The sequence below is a fragment of the Ambystoma mexicanum genome, chromosome 9 (assembly GCF_040938575.1).
Source record: "Ambystoma mexicanum isolate Mex_15411 chromosome 9, UKY_AmexF1_1, whole genome shotgun sequence".
NCBI classification, from domain to species: Eukaryota; Metazoa; Chordata; class Amphibia; order Caudata; family Ambystomatidae; genus Ambystoma; species Ambystoma mexicanum.
The window spans coordinates 986526260-986545752 of NC_090931.1; the positions used below are offsets into that span (position 1 = coordinate 986526260).

The 19493-nt window shown below is 46.4% G+C and overlaps 1 protein-coding gene across 2 annotated transcripts in view; it reads right to left on the minus strand.

Moving 5' to 3' along the window:
* Positions 1-19493, minus strand: part of LOC138488866 (neurabin-2-like) — a 1321710-nt gene that overhangs the window by 446101 nt on the left and 856116 nt on the right. For both annotated transcript variants that reach the window (XM_069616225.1, XM_069616224.1), the window contains exon 14: positions 3154-3238. In XM_069616225.1, coding sequence (XP_069472326.1) covers positions 3154-3238 — 85 coding nt within the window. The remainder of the gene's footprint in view (positions 1-3153; positions 3239-19493) is intronic.

The window sequence follows — 19493 nt, forward strand, 5'->3', positions numbered from 1 at the left end:
GATTAAACTCTTAACCAGCCAAGTACAGGCTGTACAAGACTGGATCACTCCAACTACTCAAACTCAAGTAAGAGCTTTCTTATGACTTACTGGTTACTACAGGAACTTCAATGAGAACTATGGGACCATAGCTTCTCCTCTGAATACTGTATCCTCTCCCAAATACCCTAAAAAGGTCAAGTGGAATGAGGAATGTGAAAAAGCCTTCCAGGGGTTGAAAGATGCTCTCTGTAAAGCTCCAGTGCTGAGAGTTCCAGATTATACTCAGGCCTTCGTAGCCCCTGATGCTTCCAACACTGGGATATGAGCAATCTTGAGTTAATTTGATTGCAAAAGCAGGGAGCACGCCATCTACTTCATTAGTAGAAAACTAAAACCAGGTGGGTCACAATTGAACGTAAATGTTTTTCTATTATATGGGCATTGAAGTTAAGGCCATACCTCTATGGAACTACTTTCAGGATTCAAACTGGCCACCAACCCCATAAGGTGGTTAATGCACACAAAAGCAGAAACCCCAAAATTGCTAATTTGTTCCATAAGCCTCCAAAGCTTTGACTTCACTATTGAGCGTAGTTCAGGTACCCAACATAAGAATGCGGATGATCTCTCCAGAAAGTATGACTGACTGGATCAAAAGATTCACCCAGTAGTGGATTAGATCCTCATGTCCCTAGTCTGGGGGGTAGAGTATTAGGGAGGTGTATAATATTTATGCTTCATCACCTCTTCTAAGGAGACCCCCAGCACTTTTTGCTTGGATTCTGGACCTTTTTCTTTAACCCTGAATGAGTGGAGACTTTTTCCACTCATTCTTTTATATTTTACTGTCCTATGGAGTCTACTTTCCTCCATCTCTCAAGGCATTCGATTTTTACTATTGCAGCACACAGCTCCTTATGGGCAGTGTTGCTGGGAACCCGTTGGGTCATCCTTTTCCATGTCCTAGAGTAACTACAGTTCTTAAGGATAGAGGGATACTTAAAATCTCTCCTAAAACGTTATAGTCGGAGTGATTGGCACACCACCTTATGTGAAGTGCCAAAGGGATACTTAGTATCCCCTTTCTCTCTGCTCCTGTGACTTATGTCACAGACAATCTCCTAGTTATGGCTGGTGGCAGTGGCCATGTTCTACCAACTCTTTGGCACATTTTCTACCGCAGGCTATGTCCATAGCCTCGGTTATACACTTACTTGTGGGTGTACGTGCGTGTGTGTGTATATGTATGTATGTATGTATGTGCATGGGCGTGCATGCATGCACGTGTGTGTGTCCGTCCTTCAGCAGAAACACTCGGGAGTCCCCGGCTAGGCTCCAGCCACTTGCCCTTTTCTGTAAACTGCCAACAGATTGCAGAGCAGTGTGTGCTGGAACTGTATAAAAGGTGAGGCTCCTGAAGTGAAAGGCAAGTCGACCACTGGAAACTGAAGTAACCGAAAAAGACGACCAGAGATGCCTGCAGACCGTTTGCAATACTGTGAAGCGGCCAGTGCTGTCCTGACCCCAGTTTCTGTGTGACAGAGTAACTCCGAAGAGGATGACTCCTTCCCTTTGACTGGTGGGACTGACCAGTCCCAAGATGAACTTTGATTTGAGCCATCTCCCGAGTTCGGGTGAGTTTCCAGAGCTGCGAAACCCCAATACCAGGAGACCTGCTGCCCATTCCAAGCACATTATCGTGGAAAGGCCAAACTCATCCAAGTCTTTGTTGCGCCGTCAAGGCACTCCAGATCTCCAATCCAACTCGCCCAGTCCTCAGCAGAGTGTGGGACTGTGAGAAGCGATGAACACTGACCGGGCAAATTGCGTCCTTTGTTGGTGCTGCAGAAAAGGCACCAAAGTCGCAGAGTGACCAGAGAATTTGCAGAAAGCCAGGCTAGAGGCCCTCCATTGATACTGCTGCTGAGAGATCCAGTCTTCTGTCCTGCCTTTCGTCATCAGACCAAGGAATCCGGAGGCGGGTCCAGCACCGCCACATCGAGGAGAAACCAGCCACAATCTTTGCTTCTAACCTAAGGTACTGTGGGGATACAGGTATTGCTTACCTTGATCTGTGAAGTCGCTCCAGAGCGTTGAAGTGCACATAGGAGGTGTCCACGATACCCCCCTCTAACCTCCGACTCGAGCCGCTGCTTGCGTCCCTTTAGTGAGTCCTTCAACAGGGTCTCCAATGTTGATTATGTCCTTTTGCATCTTAGAGAATAGATACTGTTAAGTATCCACAGGGAACGTTCGTATTCTGGTGCTTGTCAAGGCTTTAAGCCCTCGCCGAACTGCCTTGAACTAGGGTTGCATTTTGGACCTTAAAAGGCTTGCTGTGTGAACAAACTGCCTGTAAAACCGTAAGAACTGCTAGTGTTGCACTAACCAACAATTTTCCTTTCCAAAAGTCACTCTTATGTGTGTATGCAGAGTAAATAGCTTAACCGTAATGAAACCTGATTCTTGTGTAAATATAATACATCTATATTTTAATATACATTTATGTGTAAGTGTTTCTTTGCTGGGAATTCCTAATTAGGTTCAGTGTACTTGCCTACAGCTCACATCTTCCTTTTATGATAAGCTTGACTGCTTTGCCACTCTACCAAGGTTCCCCAAGTAGTACACACCGATACCAAGAGTTGGGGGGGGGGATCTACAAACCATTGGCATAGCTTACTAAATTCTTACCCGCAAGTGGGACTTTAGGAAATCTCCCCCAACACCTGTCTCTTGGATTCATGAAGGAGGAGCAGAAAAGGGAGAGCTTCAGTTTGAAAAAGGGAGTTTTTCCTTTTGCGAATGGTAATTCTCCTGCCTCAGAGAACCAACGTGAACAGAGACTGACATGTGAGTCAGCACTGTGTGGTGCTGGCAATAATGTCAATTAAATTGTCATAAGTAGAAAATGGGGTAGGAAATACACTGATGCTGCCACTAAGGATTCCACACAGGACCATCATTTGTGGCTATGGTGCAAGCAAGTCAACATTAAAACTTAAATATGAAAGAGGTTTGCCCCTTCTTTAACAGACATAAGCATGATGTGTATGCAACAGTGTGCTCCTTTTAAAATATTTGAAATTCAAATATGATTTTACACAGTGACAGTACATGAACTTGCATCCATCTAAAATACTAGTATACAAACAGCCATAAATTATTTACCCAAAATCAGGAAATCGTCTTTTGGGCTTTCCTGATGAAATACCATCGCTTGATTCCAAAGATTTTTCCTCATTTCGTTTCTCATCTGAGAAAAAGAAACATTTCATACAGTTACTTAAAAAAAAGTACTGAGAAAGAAGAAAACAGTCCCATTCCTCCCCCACAATGCCACCCATGGACAAGATGGATGCCAATAGACATTCAAGGTGAATTGTCAACTGATAATTGGCATAATTGACAGGGAAGTGACCTGACATTCTATGTGTGTAGCATTTTCTAAGTGCATTCTGGATTTTCCTTGGCACAGAATAGTTGAATGTTGGTACAGTCGATAAGTGTTCAGACTTGACGTGTGTAAGAGATCTTGCGTGTATGCATGTGTTATACAGAGGGCATTCAGGCTCTGTAAGGAAAGATGTTATTCTTGCTGCTTTCTTCCCATAGATTTATATGGGACACCCTTTACTTTTAACTCTGTCATGACGTTTTGGAGTTATGTACAGCCTACTGCTTTACTCAACGTACCCTTATGCTCATTCATATGGGCGAGACTACTCAGTCCCCAAGACTATCACTACTGAGAGACTAGGTCCCTCTATCTATTTCTTGTATTGCTAAAATTGCACACATCACCTTAAAGAGAAGTGCAGTTTGTATACCTTCTTCCTCCTGGACCGACCCTACCAGGTCCAACATGGGTCCTTTCACTCCAACACACCTCTCTCCACATGTGGTGTTCGCCAGGGCTCTAAGCTCGCACCTTGGCTCTTCAATTTCTATTTGGCCCACCTGATCTCTACCTTCCCCTCTATCGTTGTTATGCAGATGACACTCCGCTCTCCTTCAAGCTCCACTCAGATTCCTCTCTCGCTCATTCCTGACCGTCTATCCGCGATTCAGGATTGGTGCACCTCCAACGACCGCTGGCTTAATGCCAGTAAGACAGATGCTTCTCAATGGGAGCCCTACTCCTGCTTTCCCTCTCTCACTCTCGCCGCCCTCCTTGGTCCCTCTTCCTTCGCCTTCCTGTGAGGCAAAAAACCTTGGTGTCATCTTCGACTCCACCCTCTCCTTCACTGAGCACATAACAGACCTTGCCGAAAAGGCCAACAACAGCGGCAGCTCCTCAGAGGTATTCTTTTTCTCACTATCCCCCAGAAGTTCACCGTATCTAGAACCCTCGTTCGCTCTAGGTCATTTTTCTGTGTCTTGGCGGGCGGTTGAGTGGCTTTTATAAAGGTTTGATGCAATACCCGCCTGCCACATTGGACAAAATTCACTTGTCTGATGTTATCTCCTCCCAAAGTGTGAAATTCGACCGCCTACTGGGGTGGTATGGGAGGGGACCTGCAGTGGTGCGTCATTGTTTGGGAGGGGTGGAGCCTTTGAAAACCAGAAGAGGAAGATTGTCCTTGCGATGAGCCCCAAGATGAAGACCGTCTGCCCCGAGTGTATCCGGAAGAGCATTGACCCTGACCCTGAAACCTTCTGGAGTTTGAGGAGCCCAGTTGTACGTAGGGCTTGTTAGTTAATTGACCACAGTATTTAAGAGTGTCATACTCATCCTTTGTGCTCTTGAGGGCTTAGACAGCATTATCGGAAAGGAAATTAGGTTCCACTGGCATGTTAAGGAGTGTGGCCTGTGTCTCTAATTTAAAACCAGAATGTCTGAGCCAGGCATGGCGTTTGATGAGTGTGCCTTCTGCGACGATGCAGCCTGCATGTTCTGCTGCATCAAGATTATTGATGCAGTTAGAAGCCTGCTTGCCTTCGAGAAAGTGCTTGGCAATTGTGATTTTAGGGGTTCTGGAACCACTTCAACATGTTCCAAGTCATCCCACTACTCCGTAAAAAAGTAGCTAGGAGTGTAGTATTATTCGCAATTCTAGCTTGATATGCCACTGAGGAGGCAACCTTCCTTCCAAGAGTGTAAATTCTTCTGTGCTCTCTGTCTGGCGGTGCTTCAGCTGATGCCAGAGGAGTGCCCGCCCTCTTTCTGGTAGTGGCGACGACCAGAGTCAGGTTTTAGCTGACCAGGGGGGGGTCTTTGGGCGCTGGCCCGAATCATTTTTTGATTCTAGGGTTAACCGCCCTTGTGAGGTTAGGCGTAAGTAAGGAAGGGTGTATACGTTCTGTGTAGACTAACAGTGGAATAAACTGGGTGGCGGACTTGTCGCCAAGAACTTCCTCCACAAAGTCCTCGTCTCCCTGTGCCTCTTGTGTGGCAATACTGAAATGTTGCGCAGCTTTTAGCAGATGTTCGTTACACTGGAGCTGATTATCCACAGGTAAATCTGCTACCGGCTGGTCTTCTTGGCCAGGCGATTGGATGACAGATGTCATCATCGTAGTATTGTCCCGACTGTATAGGTCTCCGAGAGCCAGGGGTCGTGCGACCCTGAGAGATCAACACCATACAATCCCTGAAAGGGGCCTTGGTAAGTGGCTGCCAGGGGACCTAGGGCGGAAGTGCTTGGCTGTGGGTCAAGATGAGGGTTTTGGCAGGGGGTTGATGTTTTGCATCTTATGACTGGGAGGCATCTTTAAGGGATGTTAGTTCGTCTGGATGCTTGTCCATGAAGTCAACAAAGCATGACATCCTCTTCATAACTCTGTTGAATTGTTCAGGGGTTCAGTCATAAGAGGGTGGAAAGCTTGAAGGGTTAGGGATGGCTTGGGAGGCCACCTGGTCCTTGTTGATTTTGATTTTTTCGGTGAATTCGTCTTTAACAGGGTGGTGGGTGGTGGGGACGTGTTTATTTATTTATTTTTTTAAACAAGTTCCTGCTTTTTCGGCATATGTTTAAGGGACACTGATGCGCCTTTCGCCGCGCAAAAGGAGGGCATTTTTTTGTGCGCAGTGTCCAAACCGACTTTGGGAGGCGGTTTTTCGGAGGCCTGTCATGAGGCGAAGGCGTAAGCGATGCCCCAGAGGACACGGAAGATTTAGAGGCTTTTTACGCAGACAACACGTCAACGACGACGGCATACGATATGTGCTTTGTGTGTTTGGATGTGTGTGCGCCATGGCCGCCGGGTGTAGTCTCCGTCACAGAGCCGCAGGCTTGCTTAGTCGAGTCGGGGCCCGCACCAAGGACATTGATACTGCCCTCCCTGGAATCCTCAGTCACGCAGATGGAGGCTTTGGCCTACATTGCGTGGACGGCCCAGTGCTTGGTCTGGTGGTCTTAAGAGTTTTCGGGTGGAAACGTTTGCACGCTTTTCGGGTGGTCCCTAGCGAGACAATAATTGCACACGGTGCATATCCTTCACAGCAATTTTCTATGGCAGGTAGTGCAAAATGTAAAAGGTGTTTTGCTCATTATAAATGGAAAGGCAGTTAGGTGAGAAAAAGGGAAAGGGGGTGGCAGAATATGCATTCTCTAAAAGGTGTCTGTATGAAAAGACCCCCCTTCCTACTGTAAGGGCTGAGGCCCGAAGAGGCCCGAGAGGTCTGCATCTGCTAGTCTACGATGGAGTGGTTTGTCGAGGGCCATCGAGCAGTTGGATGATGCTGCGGCAAAAGCGGGCAGTAAAGAAAGAATCGGAAGTCTACGAATAAACCTTTAACTAGTCCAAGGCATCTGCCTGGAAAGGAACTACGCAACTTGTGACCAAGCACAATGGTGGAAAGAAACAATCTGAGGGACCTCGACGTGTGAAGGACCATGGGCACAGTAAACGTCACACTAGGAATAGTATTTCTAACACGCCCTGTCGGAGTCCGTTATCAACTTTAGAAAACAAATCTTGTAATATTCCTAGACTACCACGAGATGTCGGACTATGCAGAGCATGTGATCTAAGCAGATCCAAAAGCATCAGAAATATTATTTATTAGACCTTTAGTTTACACAATAAGCAAGTAAAACCTTTAGTCAAAATATTGTCACATCACCACTTATAAAACCAATATATACAATCACCCTTAGGAGAAATAGAGTAGCATTTGAATCAGTGAAACACAAGAGTAATCAGATGCATAGAAATGGAAAGAAAATAACTCTTTAGAATCAACACAAAACAGCATCCCCAACTCTTACACAGTTGAACCCTAGAGTATATACTCTTCAGGTAGGTTTACATAGAGATTGGTAGAACCAGTGGTTCTGATTAATAAAAGTTGTCAAAAGTTAAAGTTCAGATAGGGACTCCACTCGATCTCAACACACTAGGATAGACCAAGTGCTCCCCAGCCACTGCCATCATGCCTCCTCTGCCCTCCAGCAGGCTCTTCCACTGAAGAAATGGATCCAAGAATGGAGCATGAGCTCCAGGATAAGATGGCTGCTGTGGTAATTGAAGCAGCATAGCATTGCAGGTTCCAAGTTCGGCTTTCTCACAGTGTGACTTGGTCAAACATTAATGGAGCCCAAGGGAGCCCAATTACCGCCCCATCACAACTATACCATTCCTGCTGAAAATACTGGACAGAGCAGCCTATCTACATATCCAACAACACCTGGTATCCTACAAACGTTTAGGCCTGCGCCAATCAGGCCTCCGACCAGGCCCTCCAACTGCTAGATCTCTCACCCGCCTTTGACTTGGTGGCTCACCAAATACTAAGCCAGCACCTCCATTAGTCAGCCCACTTTACCCCCAAGGCTACCACCTGGACCTCTTCCTTCCTCTCAAAAAGAACAATGAGTCTTTTCAGCTTCTCCTACCCCTGGCAAGCGGCGTCCCTCAAGGGTCATGCATGTCACCCACACTATAAATCTTCACCAAACCATTTTTCGATCTACTTGATGCCCAGGGAATCTCTTAGACAAATTATACAGAATCTACTCAGCTACTTCTATCCATCACAGGCGACTACCCTACTGACTCCGAATCATTGAGATCAGTGCACCAAACTATCCAACTTGGCAACACCTATGCTTGAAAAATGACAAAACTGAGTTGCTCCCAGTCGACTCTACAACGCTCCTAAACAAACTAGACCTGGCATACAAATCACATTGACGGCATCTCTATCCAGGTATCCAGTAACGTCAAAACCCTCGGGGTGTAACTTAACTCCACCTTGTCACTCTCCAGGCAAGTCGATGCCATTGCCTCCTCAGCAGCCTACACCACAAAACGATCTATGCGTGTAGACCGTTCCTTTCCACAAAAAGATGCCTCACTTTCGCAGAAGCGGTGATAGGCTCCAGGTCGGACTACTGCAATGCCCTATTCGCAGGCAACTCTGGTGCCAACCTCAACAAACTTCAAATGCTCATGCTCATGAATATTCCCCGTCAGGCTGGGAATCCTTGGTAAAAGAAAAAACTGTTTCAGTTTCAATTCCAGACTGTCTTTCTCCTATAAACCAATCACTGAGCTCTGGGTCATACTGCCCCAAGCCAATGACTGCCCTCTACCTAAGCCCCTCCTCTGGCAGCCATCTCCAGATTTGGTAGCACGTAAAGTGGCAGTAGGACCAAGAGAAGAGCAGCAGAGGGCCAGGTGGGAGGGTTTGCATGTGAATCCATGCCAGACCCATGCTGTAGAAAAAGAGTTACAGGTAAGTAAATTGTTCCTTCAACAGCATGGGGTCTGGCATAGATTCACATGCTCATGAATAAAGAATACATAGCAGTACATATGCACAACCACGGGAGGCGGCAAGGCTCAAAAGAAGCAATTCTTACCTCCTCACCAGTCTCACCTTCAAGCGAACAGGTTGTGCAGCACTGCTTGGCCAACTCTGGACTGCTCCCCAAAATCCCTGTCGATGCACTAGAAACTTGTGAAGGTGTGCATTGAACTCCACGTAACAGCCCTGCAGATGTCCAGCAGGGGAACACCAGACAAACGCTGTAGTAGCAGCGACCGCTCTGGTAGAATGGGCTCTGGGACGGCCAGGCAGCAGTCGGTTTGCCAACCGGTGACAGTGAGTGTTACAGCCGGAGAGCCGCCTGGAAACCGAAGCCTTGGACAGGGCCTTCCCATGGTTCACAGGACCAAAGTTCACAAAAAGCTGAGAAGTTTTTTCCGGAACTTCAGCGCTCTAGCCGCATCCAGCAAGTGCAAAGTCCTTTCAGCCAGCGACTAAGGCGTCAGAAAAAACACAGGTAACACCAAGAGCTTGTTTAGATCAAAGTCCGACGGCACCTTGGGCATGAAGGAGGGGTGCGTCCGCAGCACCACTCTTGTCTCATGGAAAGTCAAGTAAGGTGGTTTACAGGATAGGGCCTGGATCTGACCGACCAGTCGTGCAGATGTGATGGCCATGAGAAAAGCGGTCTTCCACGAGAGAAACCCGAGTTGAACAGAATGCATAGGCTCGAACAGGGCTCATATGAGCCTAGTAAGTACCACATTGAGCTCCCACACCGGGGCCTTCACTGGCGTGAACGAGCAAAATAGTCCTTTGACGAATTCCTTGACTAACCGGTGCAACCACAAGGAGGGTCGTCCTGGTGATCTGGTGTAGCAAGAGATGGCCGCCAGATGAACCTTGATAGACGCGTGAACCAGCCCCGATTTGACCAACGACAGCAAATATGGAAGTACCTGAGGGGCAGTGACCCTCACAGAGTCGATCTTCTGTTAACGGCGCCAAATAGCGAATCTCTTCCATTTGAGTTTGTAGCATTTCAAAGTAGATGATGCTCTGGCCTTGGCGGGTACCTCCTTGCAGTTCGCCGGAAGATCGTAACCCACAAATTCTAATGCTGCCGGAGCAAGGACTTCAGGTGCTGCAGTCCTGGGTCGTGGTGCAGAAGAGCTCCTTCCCTGGCGAGAAGATCAGCAACCACTGGCAGCTTGACTGGAGGGGACGCCGATATGTTGAGAAGGACCGGGTACCAGATCTGCCTCGGCCACGCTGGTGCGACGAAGATCATCCTGCACTGGCACTGTGGGAGTTGATTGATGACGCAAATAAGTAACGGAGGGAACGCATGTAGAAACAGGCCGTACCAGGGGAATGAGAATGCGTCCCCATGCACCCCGCCTGGGGAAACCTGCTGGCGAACCTCCGGCACTTGGTGTTCGTCGCCATCGCAAACAGATCGATCTGGGGATTGCCCCATTTGTCTAACAGGTTGTCCACTTGGTCCTGCCGGAGCTCCGACTCGTGGCAAGAGCGTAACTCCCTGCTGAGAGAGTCAGCGACTGCTCTTTATCCTGCCAGGTGGAATGGAATGACGAACATCCCCTGGGCGACTACCCAGTGCTACAAGTCCTGCGTCTCCCTGGAGAGCGCCGGGGATCTGGTGACCCCCTGCTTCCGGATGTAAAACATTGTGGTGGTATTGTCTGTGAAGACCCTCTCCACCTTGCCCTTGAGGGACGGCAGAAACGACTTGAGGGCCCAAAACACAGCCTGTAGTTCCAGTACGTTTATGTGCAGTGTCTTCTCTTCGGGTAGACACAGGCCTCTGGCGTGAAAACGTCCTGTGTGAACGCCCCATCCTTCCAGAGACGCAGCCGTCGTGACTGTCTCGTGGTAAGGGGGGCTCTAGAAATCCAAGCCTCCAGGGATTTTGGAGCGCACACCCCCAACATATGACCGCTCTTCAGAACTCATCTAGCGCGATCTTGTCTTGGAAGGCTTTGGACACCTGGACCCAATGGGCGTCGAGGAACTCCTGCAGAGGCTGCATCCGTAACCTGCAGAACCGAATCAGGTAAATGCATGACACATCATGCCGAGCAGCGACTTGATGGTCCTCACCGTGGCGCAGAATTGCGCCCGTCATCAGGGAGGAAATCCAGTAGCGGGGCCAGCTTAAACCAAAGCTCCCGGTCGTATCTGGCCACAATTGCAAGAGAGTTGGCTGCCTTGATGGTCGCCGCGGAGTAGATCACCTTCCTACCCATCAAATCCAACTTCTTCCCCTCATTGTCCGGAGGGGTGAAGGAAGAAGAAGAAGCTGAGCCTGATGACTTCTTCCTGGCGGCCATCGAGACCAGAGTCCGGCTCCGGTTGACACCGGAAGCACTTGGGTGCAGAGTCCGGCACCCTGTACTTCTTCTCCAAACGGTCCATCTTCGCCAGGGCTGTAGAAGGGTTCTCTTCAGCAGAGCCAGCCCTTCGTCCCAAACATGGTCCAGGAGCGGTACCGAAATTATGGTCTTCCTCTTCGCCTCCCGGCGTTGAGACAAGAAGCCGCCCTCCTTCTCCTCCTTCTCCTCCTCTTCCTCCGGCATGAGCTGGTATAGCTCTGATGCTCAGGCAATCATTGCGTGGAAAGACCCCACCTCGTCCAGCGGAGAGGCTCTGGGCGGAGGCAATGTGAACGCCTCATCATCATCTGTGCCCGTTGTCTCTGTGTCTGACTAGTCTCCCTTGGGGGACTAGTCTCCCTTGGGGGGAGAGGGGGTGGAGGATAGGGGCGGTGGCGATGGGTGGCATGGAGGCGTAAGGTGCCTCCTCCTCTTGGTCGCTGGTTCCCCCGGTGGCAACGGGGTGGTCGGCACTGGCGCCGCGGGAGGTGCGGGCGTTGGGGTCACCGGCATCCTCCTCTGCATCTCAGACACCAGCGTGTGTAGGGTCGAGAGAATGTCCAGTGAGTCGTCTCGAGGCGTATTCAGGGTTTAAGGGTGCTGGGATCCAGGACCTTGTCCTGGGGCCCCTTGTCGTCACCTCTATCAATGGTAACCCCATTGCCTTCGCCCCTGTTGTGGGGGGGGGGGGGGGGGGGAGTCTCCGGCGTTTCCCTCATCGTCATAGCCCTCCTGGATGGTGTGGATGGAAACAATCTCGTTCTCATCAGACGAAAGAAATTGCTGTACCTTGAGGCCCTCGACGCCCCCCACCCCCTTCTTCGGGTCCACAGGGGTCGGTCTCAGGCTGAGGTCCGGCATCCTCACCTCTGGGGTTTTCTCAGCAGGCATGGCCGTAGCCTCCCTCCTGGGAGGAAGAGATATCCTGGCCGGGGCACCCTGCGGTCCGCCCCTACGGCCTTCGAAAGCGACACAACCACCACCACCTCGAGGGAGGGTGACTGTTTTGCCTGGTGCACCTGGGCTTTCACATAAAAACTGGTCCCCTTGTCCGGTTTGGCCTTTTCCTTCCTGGCCGTGTTGGAAACCTTGTCCTGCTTGGCCTTCTCCTTCGGGGCCTTGTCAGACCCCTTGTCTACCTTGGCCTTCTCCGTTGTGGGTGGGTCGGACACCCCACCCTGCCTGGACTTCTCCTGCTTGGCCTTCTCCGGATTCTCTCTCAACTTCCCTGGGGTAGTTGACTTCTTCTTGGACGACAATCCAGAGTGGTGGCTGGAGACTGATGCCGATAGAGAGGACGATCGCACCCTGACCGTTGCGGGACCCAGACGGAAGCGGACTTGCTGTATTTGACATTGTGTTGGGCCCCAATGGTTGGGGCGCCCTCAAAGGACTTAGAAGCCTGCTCAGGTTTTCCGGATCTGGGAGAGGCATGCCCCTGGGTGGCAACCAGGGTAGAGGCCTTGGACTGCAACCACACTTCTAAACCTTGGTGTCGAACCCTCAACGTGCGCTTCGAGAAGCCACAGCAAAATGCACAATCCTCCTCGTGCGCCGGGTGCAAGCAATACAGGCACTAGGAATGCTTGTCGTCCATGTACACATTCTGCAAACCACAGTCGGAGCAGCGCTTTAAGAGGGAAGACCGTCCTCGTCCGACATTATCCACGCGGTGCTGGCCTGAAGAATCTTCTGGAAGCCTCAAAGAAGAACACTCGAAAAAAGCCCTTGGGGGCGCTGAAAAATGTGAAAACTGGTCCCGTTAGTCAGATGGATGATCGATGGAGCACACAGGGTCGATTAACCGAAAAATTGAGTTTAACTCCAAATAGCACGAGGACTCCCAACACTTGAACGTGCGGTAAAAATCTGAAGATGGCAGCCAGAGGAGGGGCTAAGGTAGAGGGCAGTCATTGGCTGGGGGCAGAATGACCCAGAGTTCAGTGATTGGTCTATAGGAGAAAGACAGTTTGGAATCGAAACTGAAACTGACGTCTGGGAATATTCATGAGCATGTGAATCCATGCCAGACCCCATGTTGGAGAACAGGAATAACCAACTCAAAACATCTTGAAACTGACTCGACCTACTCTCAAGCACATACACATAAAAGCCTGGTTTGATGCTGTCTTGCCCCAAGAACAAGCCTAGAAGTTATCTGCAGTTATTCTCTCTCCCTGGTATGCCTCTAAGGGCCCCGAGTGATAAATTAGATGTCCTTCTACTTTTTTAGAAGACATCAGTAATATTGACTTTGCGACATGAAATTATTGCTTGTGCAAACCTGCCAGACCCAGAGTGCCCTCTTTGATTACAAAGTCTGCATAGTCTGTGTTGTCTCAGAGATGAGTTAAGTGTTTTTTTGATCAGTGGGGTTTTGTAATGGAACCTTGCTTGGACATTTTATTTGTGCTATCCCTAGACCTATTGCTGTTTTGGATGTTTCTCTGCTGCCTCATATCCCTCCTGAAGTATATAGCCTGCCCTCGGCCCACATTGCCGCAATAAGCAAAGGTTTTTTAACTGCCAATCTGTGTCTGTTCCTCCTTTATGATTTTGGATCGACACTGACCAATTTCATTACTTAATTCGTCGTCCGGAAAGGTCTTTGCTAGAGTGATACTGGGTCATCTCATGGCGGACAATTACCAAATAAGACACTTGCGAGTGGACTTTCAAATCAGGCATGAGTACCCTAGTTCAGTGCTTTAGATATGCAGACTTAGGCAAATGGGAACATCAGCTAGCAAAAGCGAACAAGGGACTGGCAAGGTATAATGGGGTAATGGCCAAATTTATAGAGGAGCAAGTCAGGCAAGCAGCGATTTATGGGGCTACATGGACTAAGTTAGATGTTACTGACAATGGGTTTTGAGTGCTGGTATTGCCAAAAAGCAAACCAACTGTATCTATGCACATGGAAGTAGACCTATGTATCTTTAGCCAGGTTGTGTCACTGAAACCATAGTTCTATTGGGTCTGGTTGTGGAAATTGCCCGCACTGATCAAACAAAGGGAGGCAACAGACCACATGAGACAACAGAAAGGAAGTCCAGCACCTTGGTGCTCATAGATCTGGAACACTCTGAAAGATACTGCTCAGGCCAAGTTATGGGATAAACTGCAAGATATAATTGACTCATTTAAGTCACGGGTAATGTGTGCATTTTATGAAAAGAGCAGGATAGTCCAGCAGGAAAAAGTATAAACCTCAACAGTGTTTATGAAATATTGGGAGAACAAGCAATGCAAAGGCTATGAGGTATGTTTAGATAACATGAGCCCAAATGACATGCACTCCCTATACATGAAATTTAGATTGGGCGTATTGCCTCTCACAGATCAAACAAGTGGGACAAATCATCTGACAAACGCAATCATTATAAAAAGTACATTGAAAACAAGGATAATTATTTTCTTGTATGTCCACTGCATTTGCAATTAAGAAGGATGTACCTAAAACCAAGGCTTATTCATCAAAATATAAGGATGCAATATTCTTATACAGGAGTGCAGATGATGGCACAACATATGCAGTGGCAAATTACCTATTTAGAGCATGGCATAGGAGAGAACAATTGATAAAAGCCACTTGGCAATGGCCTACATAAAATGAGATGGTTCTAGAATGAATTGTGGGATGAGCATGAGTTGCTCTACTGCACTATTGCGTTTTAAGATTATACTTATTTTTTTAATAATATTTATGACATTGATATTTATGATGTGTTACTTTTTTGTGTAATTGTGTGCCTGATGTGTGGATCGTATAAAAGGTGATAAGGATTTGGATCACTGCTAGTTTAGTAGTAGTGTGGGGGCTGAGTAATAGTGTTATCCACTACTCACCTTTGTACTGCTGCAAAATAACCATTTAGTCAAACTGTCGCTCATGCCAAATACAGAAGCTCACAAAGTTGCACAAAGGATTAACTCAAATTCACTAATGAGCATTTTGCAGTCAGTCCGCAACTCTCAAAGGCATAGCAAGCACATAACCTGCAAATGGGGCAGCGCCTTTAAACGTCTGCTCTGTAGCCAAATTCACACTATGTTTTTAAATTTGTATTTGGTTACTATAAACCTTTACAAAATGTACAGAACAGTTAAAATTTATTTCACAATGATTTGTTATCGTTTATATAATCACTGAGCAAAATAAAATTAGTATCACAAATTGCATGCTGAACTGATATTCAAAACAAAATAAAATCAAACATTTACAGTCCTTAATAACAAATCCTTCACTAAAAGAATAAGGACAATTCAACATATACACATTTTTTGTTAAATATCCATCTATTTTCTAAAGGCACATTGAACTCCAAGGTGAAATGATATTTCAACAAATCAACGCAATCCAACTTTTATGGTAATCAGTATGGCATCCTTCATTAATAGAAGATCACTTCAGCATAATCAAAAAGACTAATAAACATTTATTTTTTTGGTCAACTATCTGTCTAAAATTAATCATGGTTTACTTTGCTTACTCAACAATTCCAAGATCAAGTTACACATTCCCTGTATTCCAATTGACCAACAATTATCTGCCCTGACTGACCCTTAATTGGTTATTACCATTCCCTTAACCACACTCAAGGAGCCAACAGGTGCCAGTAAGAAATCACACTCCCGTAATTTTTGATGCTACTGTTGTTCCATGTAGTATATCCCACCATAGGCTGTCCGGATCAACTCTTTCTAGATGGTTTACACATTTTTTAAATTCCTGTATGCGATTTAACCTCAAAGCCTTACAGTCTAATAACAAATGTCTTAAGGTTTCTTTAGCAGTTCCATTTTTGCAGAAACTGCATGGTATGAAACCTGCAGCCATTGCTCCTCTTATGTTAAGTATCCCATCTTTAGGCAGAACGTTAAACCTGAACCTCATGTACCCATTGCGCCACCTTTTGTAGAGGAATCTGACCAAATATGATTCTGGGTGACCCAATGTTTTATAGTGAGATATTAATTGTGAATACAGTTTGGTGTACCCCACTGAATTACATAGTTTCGGCCCAATCAGTGTTCTGTAGTAACTTTTTTACGTGAAGAGGGTTATTAGCGAGTTTCTCTTGGGAGACCTAGTTTGTCAAGCAGGATGCTGGCAAATGTAGTAAGACTACAGCATCTGCATTCCCATGTTTTAGACCCATTCCCAGCTGTGCAAACAGGTTTGCACCTGTATTTGTGAGCAGCTTTCTGTATATAGCTAAACGACGCCATTCTACTATACTAGACAAGGATTGGAGACCGAGATCATATCTTAGGGCTGCAATGGGTACAGACTTTGGTAAAAAAAATACAAAATAGTTCTCCATTTTAATGACTCAATTTTATGTAGTTCCTTAATCATCCATACAGGATACAGTTCCCGACCATATACTATTTTAGGGATGACCTTGGAGCTATACAAGCTTATTAAAGGACTCGGGGAGTATTTGCCAAATTGTTGGTCCACCTTCCTCATCAATACAATTTGGTTTTGAACTTTCTGGGACAGATGTTGACTGTATTGACATTTTTTATGGTTGTCAAAGATTGGAAAACCTAAATATTTTATAGAACTTCTGATGGTGAACTTTTCATGGTTTATGTACCATGTATACCCAATAGGAGTCTTGCGGTTGCTCAGCCTCATTAGAACTGTTGTTTAAAAATAATTTGTAACCCGTTTAGGACCATATAGGTAGAGAAAGCTGCAATCAAATGTTGTAGACCTTTAGGGGTGTGGTCTATAAGCAGAAAACCATTGCATATGCACACCATGATAATTTTGTCCCTTCAATTTTAGGAGGCACAAAGGAAACTTCATTCAAGCTTTTGCCAGCATCAGATATGTAATGATTAAAAAGAGCAGGTGCAAAAATACATCCTTGTAGTAGGCCATTCTCTATTTTTATGGGGTGGGATAATAGGCCCTGAGTATTAAAGCTGTATGTGAGAATCTTGATGATGAATTAGAATGGATAAGATTTCTCCCGGCATCCCCATGTTGTTCAGTTTCGTCCATAACTGAGCCCGGTCAACTAAGTTGAATGCCATTGACAAGTCCATTACTGCTATGTAAATCGGAGTTTCCCCACCCTTCCATGCCTTTACCTGTAATAAGGAGAGAACTAAACTGCCCGCTTCCGTCCCAATCACCTTTCTAAACCCGAATTGCCTCGACGAGAGATTTGAATTTCAGGTTGACCACCACTCTAATCTTTGCAGGATGAGCCCTGCAAAGATTTTTGAATCCGCTTCCCAGATGGCGATCGGCCGGTAATTGTGGGGTATTTTCCTGTCCCCCTGCTTATAAATTGGTATGACATAACAGAAGTGCCAAGAAGATGGAATGTTTCTAGTACAAATGATGTTGTCAAACAGGATCGATAGGGCTTTCGCCCATGATTCAGGGTTTCCCTTAGATAAGGCGTTAGACAATATGGCCCTGCTGCTCTTGAGGAACTAGCTTTCTGGATCTGGAGCACAATACTATGTACTGTGAACTCTAAGTTCCACCGGAGCTGTTTGATCGAGTGCCAGCTTACTAAACTGTCAGCCGATGCATATATGCTTCCAAAGTGACTTTTCAAGGCCTCATCAGTGATGGGTGTGGATTGTATGTTAATTTGCAAGGTCTCCATGGTGTTTAGCAGAAGCCACAACTGTCTAGATGAGCCATCTGTTAGCTTTTCCAGCATCATTTAGCTGTCTGCTTGACGCAAAGTTGCTCTATAGCCTTTAAGCCAGTTTTTTCGTTTCTGCTTAGCCCTTCTCACCCCCTCCTTTATTCCCTCCCTGGGCAGACAAGAGGTCCTCAAATGCCGTACTTCTCTATTGTAAAGATTTTTATTTAATTTTACAAGGTTGGCATATGCATGCTTATGGCTTACCTTCGTCCTCTTATTTTTTGGAGTTTTAATTGTTTTACTAATCAGTGCATCAATAATAAATGAGGAAAATGATGTGTGAACAGAGACCGCTTTGTATCAGTTGTTTAATTTTAGGACGCTTCCTTTGTGCCATACTACTCTGGATTTAGAGTGAGTCACTACTAAATTTGGGGAATATGTCTTCTACAGTTCAGGTCCTGCCCAAAAAAAAAATCAGATAACTTCAAGCATACAGTGATCACTAAATTGTGTCTTTGCGATGTTAAACGAGTGAGTCATTTCAAGTAGGAACTGAGACATGAATGTATAATCAATGGTGGAAGACCTTTCCCCATCGGTCCAAGTAGTGGGATCTGTAGTTCCGGCAGCAATTGCATTTGCTGAGTATAAACCCCAGTTTGAAAAAAGGCATTCCAGAGGTGTCCCTGGAGTATCTTACGCCTACACCCCTGTGGCCCTCCTATAATGTGGGTCTTTGCCCCTTCAGTTGTCACTGATAAAAGGCCCCAGTCTCTTTCCTCCAACAATGTATTGCCTGTTCGCGGAATTTCTGAGTTTAGGTCTCCCATAATAGCAATCTGTAACCCAGTATAGGTTGTCATCATGTCAGAAATTACAGTATTGATTGCCTCGGTTTCCTGTAAATTCTTAATGGGTAACCAATAAAAATGTATAATAAGGATAATTAACGGTGTAATCGTTTTTTCTTACCTCCAATATTATTGCTAGAATGCTATGGGATAGATGAATGCAATGTATTATTCCCATACCCTCTCCATTTTTGATAGCGATAAGGAGCCCACCTGAGGGATGACCTCCCACCTTCCCCCCTTAATAGCCAATTCACAGCGAACATCAAATCCATCAAAAGTAAATGGACATGTCATCCAAGTTTCCTGGATGCAAATGATTGCAAATTTGACAAGCCTCTCACACAGTTCTACTGAGCTACTCAAACAGGCATGTCCTTGGGAATTCCAGACAGCAGTGAGATTTGGTAAATATGGTTAAAAGGTTAGACTTTAATGCTTTAAGCTGGAGTCGAGTAATGTTAGCGCCAACCACCTCCAGCGAGAATCTTCTTGAAGTGAGCTTTGATCCCTACCACTCCCAGAATTCCTAGATCCCCTAGTGTACTCTTTGCCCTACCCATAGCTTCACCACTATGTTGCGGGGTCAGGAAGCCAGTACAAAAAGACAAAACATTGTATCCCAGTTTGTAAAATAGATTGACTTCCCAGAGCAGTGCATCAAATACAGTGCGTGAGTGGAGCACTAATGTCACATGATCATATCTTTGTGGGTGAATAAAATCAACTAATTTAATATCTGCTGATGACAATGTTCTCAGCGCAGGGGTTTAGTTCAAAAGTGCGAACACCCTCCATCTATTTAAGGATTCCGGGCCACCGTAACCATACATATAATATAGGATGATACTTGGGTCGTCTGGATGCCGAGGTTGCCTCCACCGGACTGTGTTCAAATTATGGTCTTTCAAAGACAGACTTT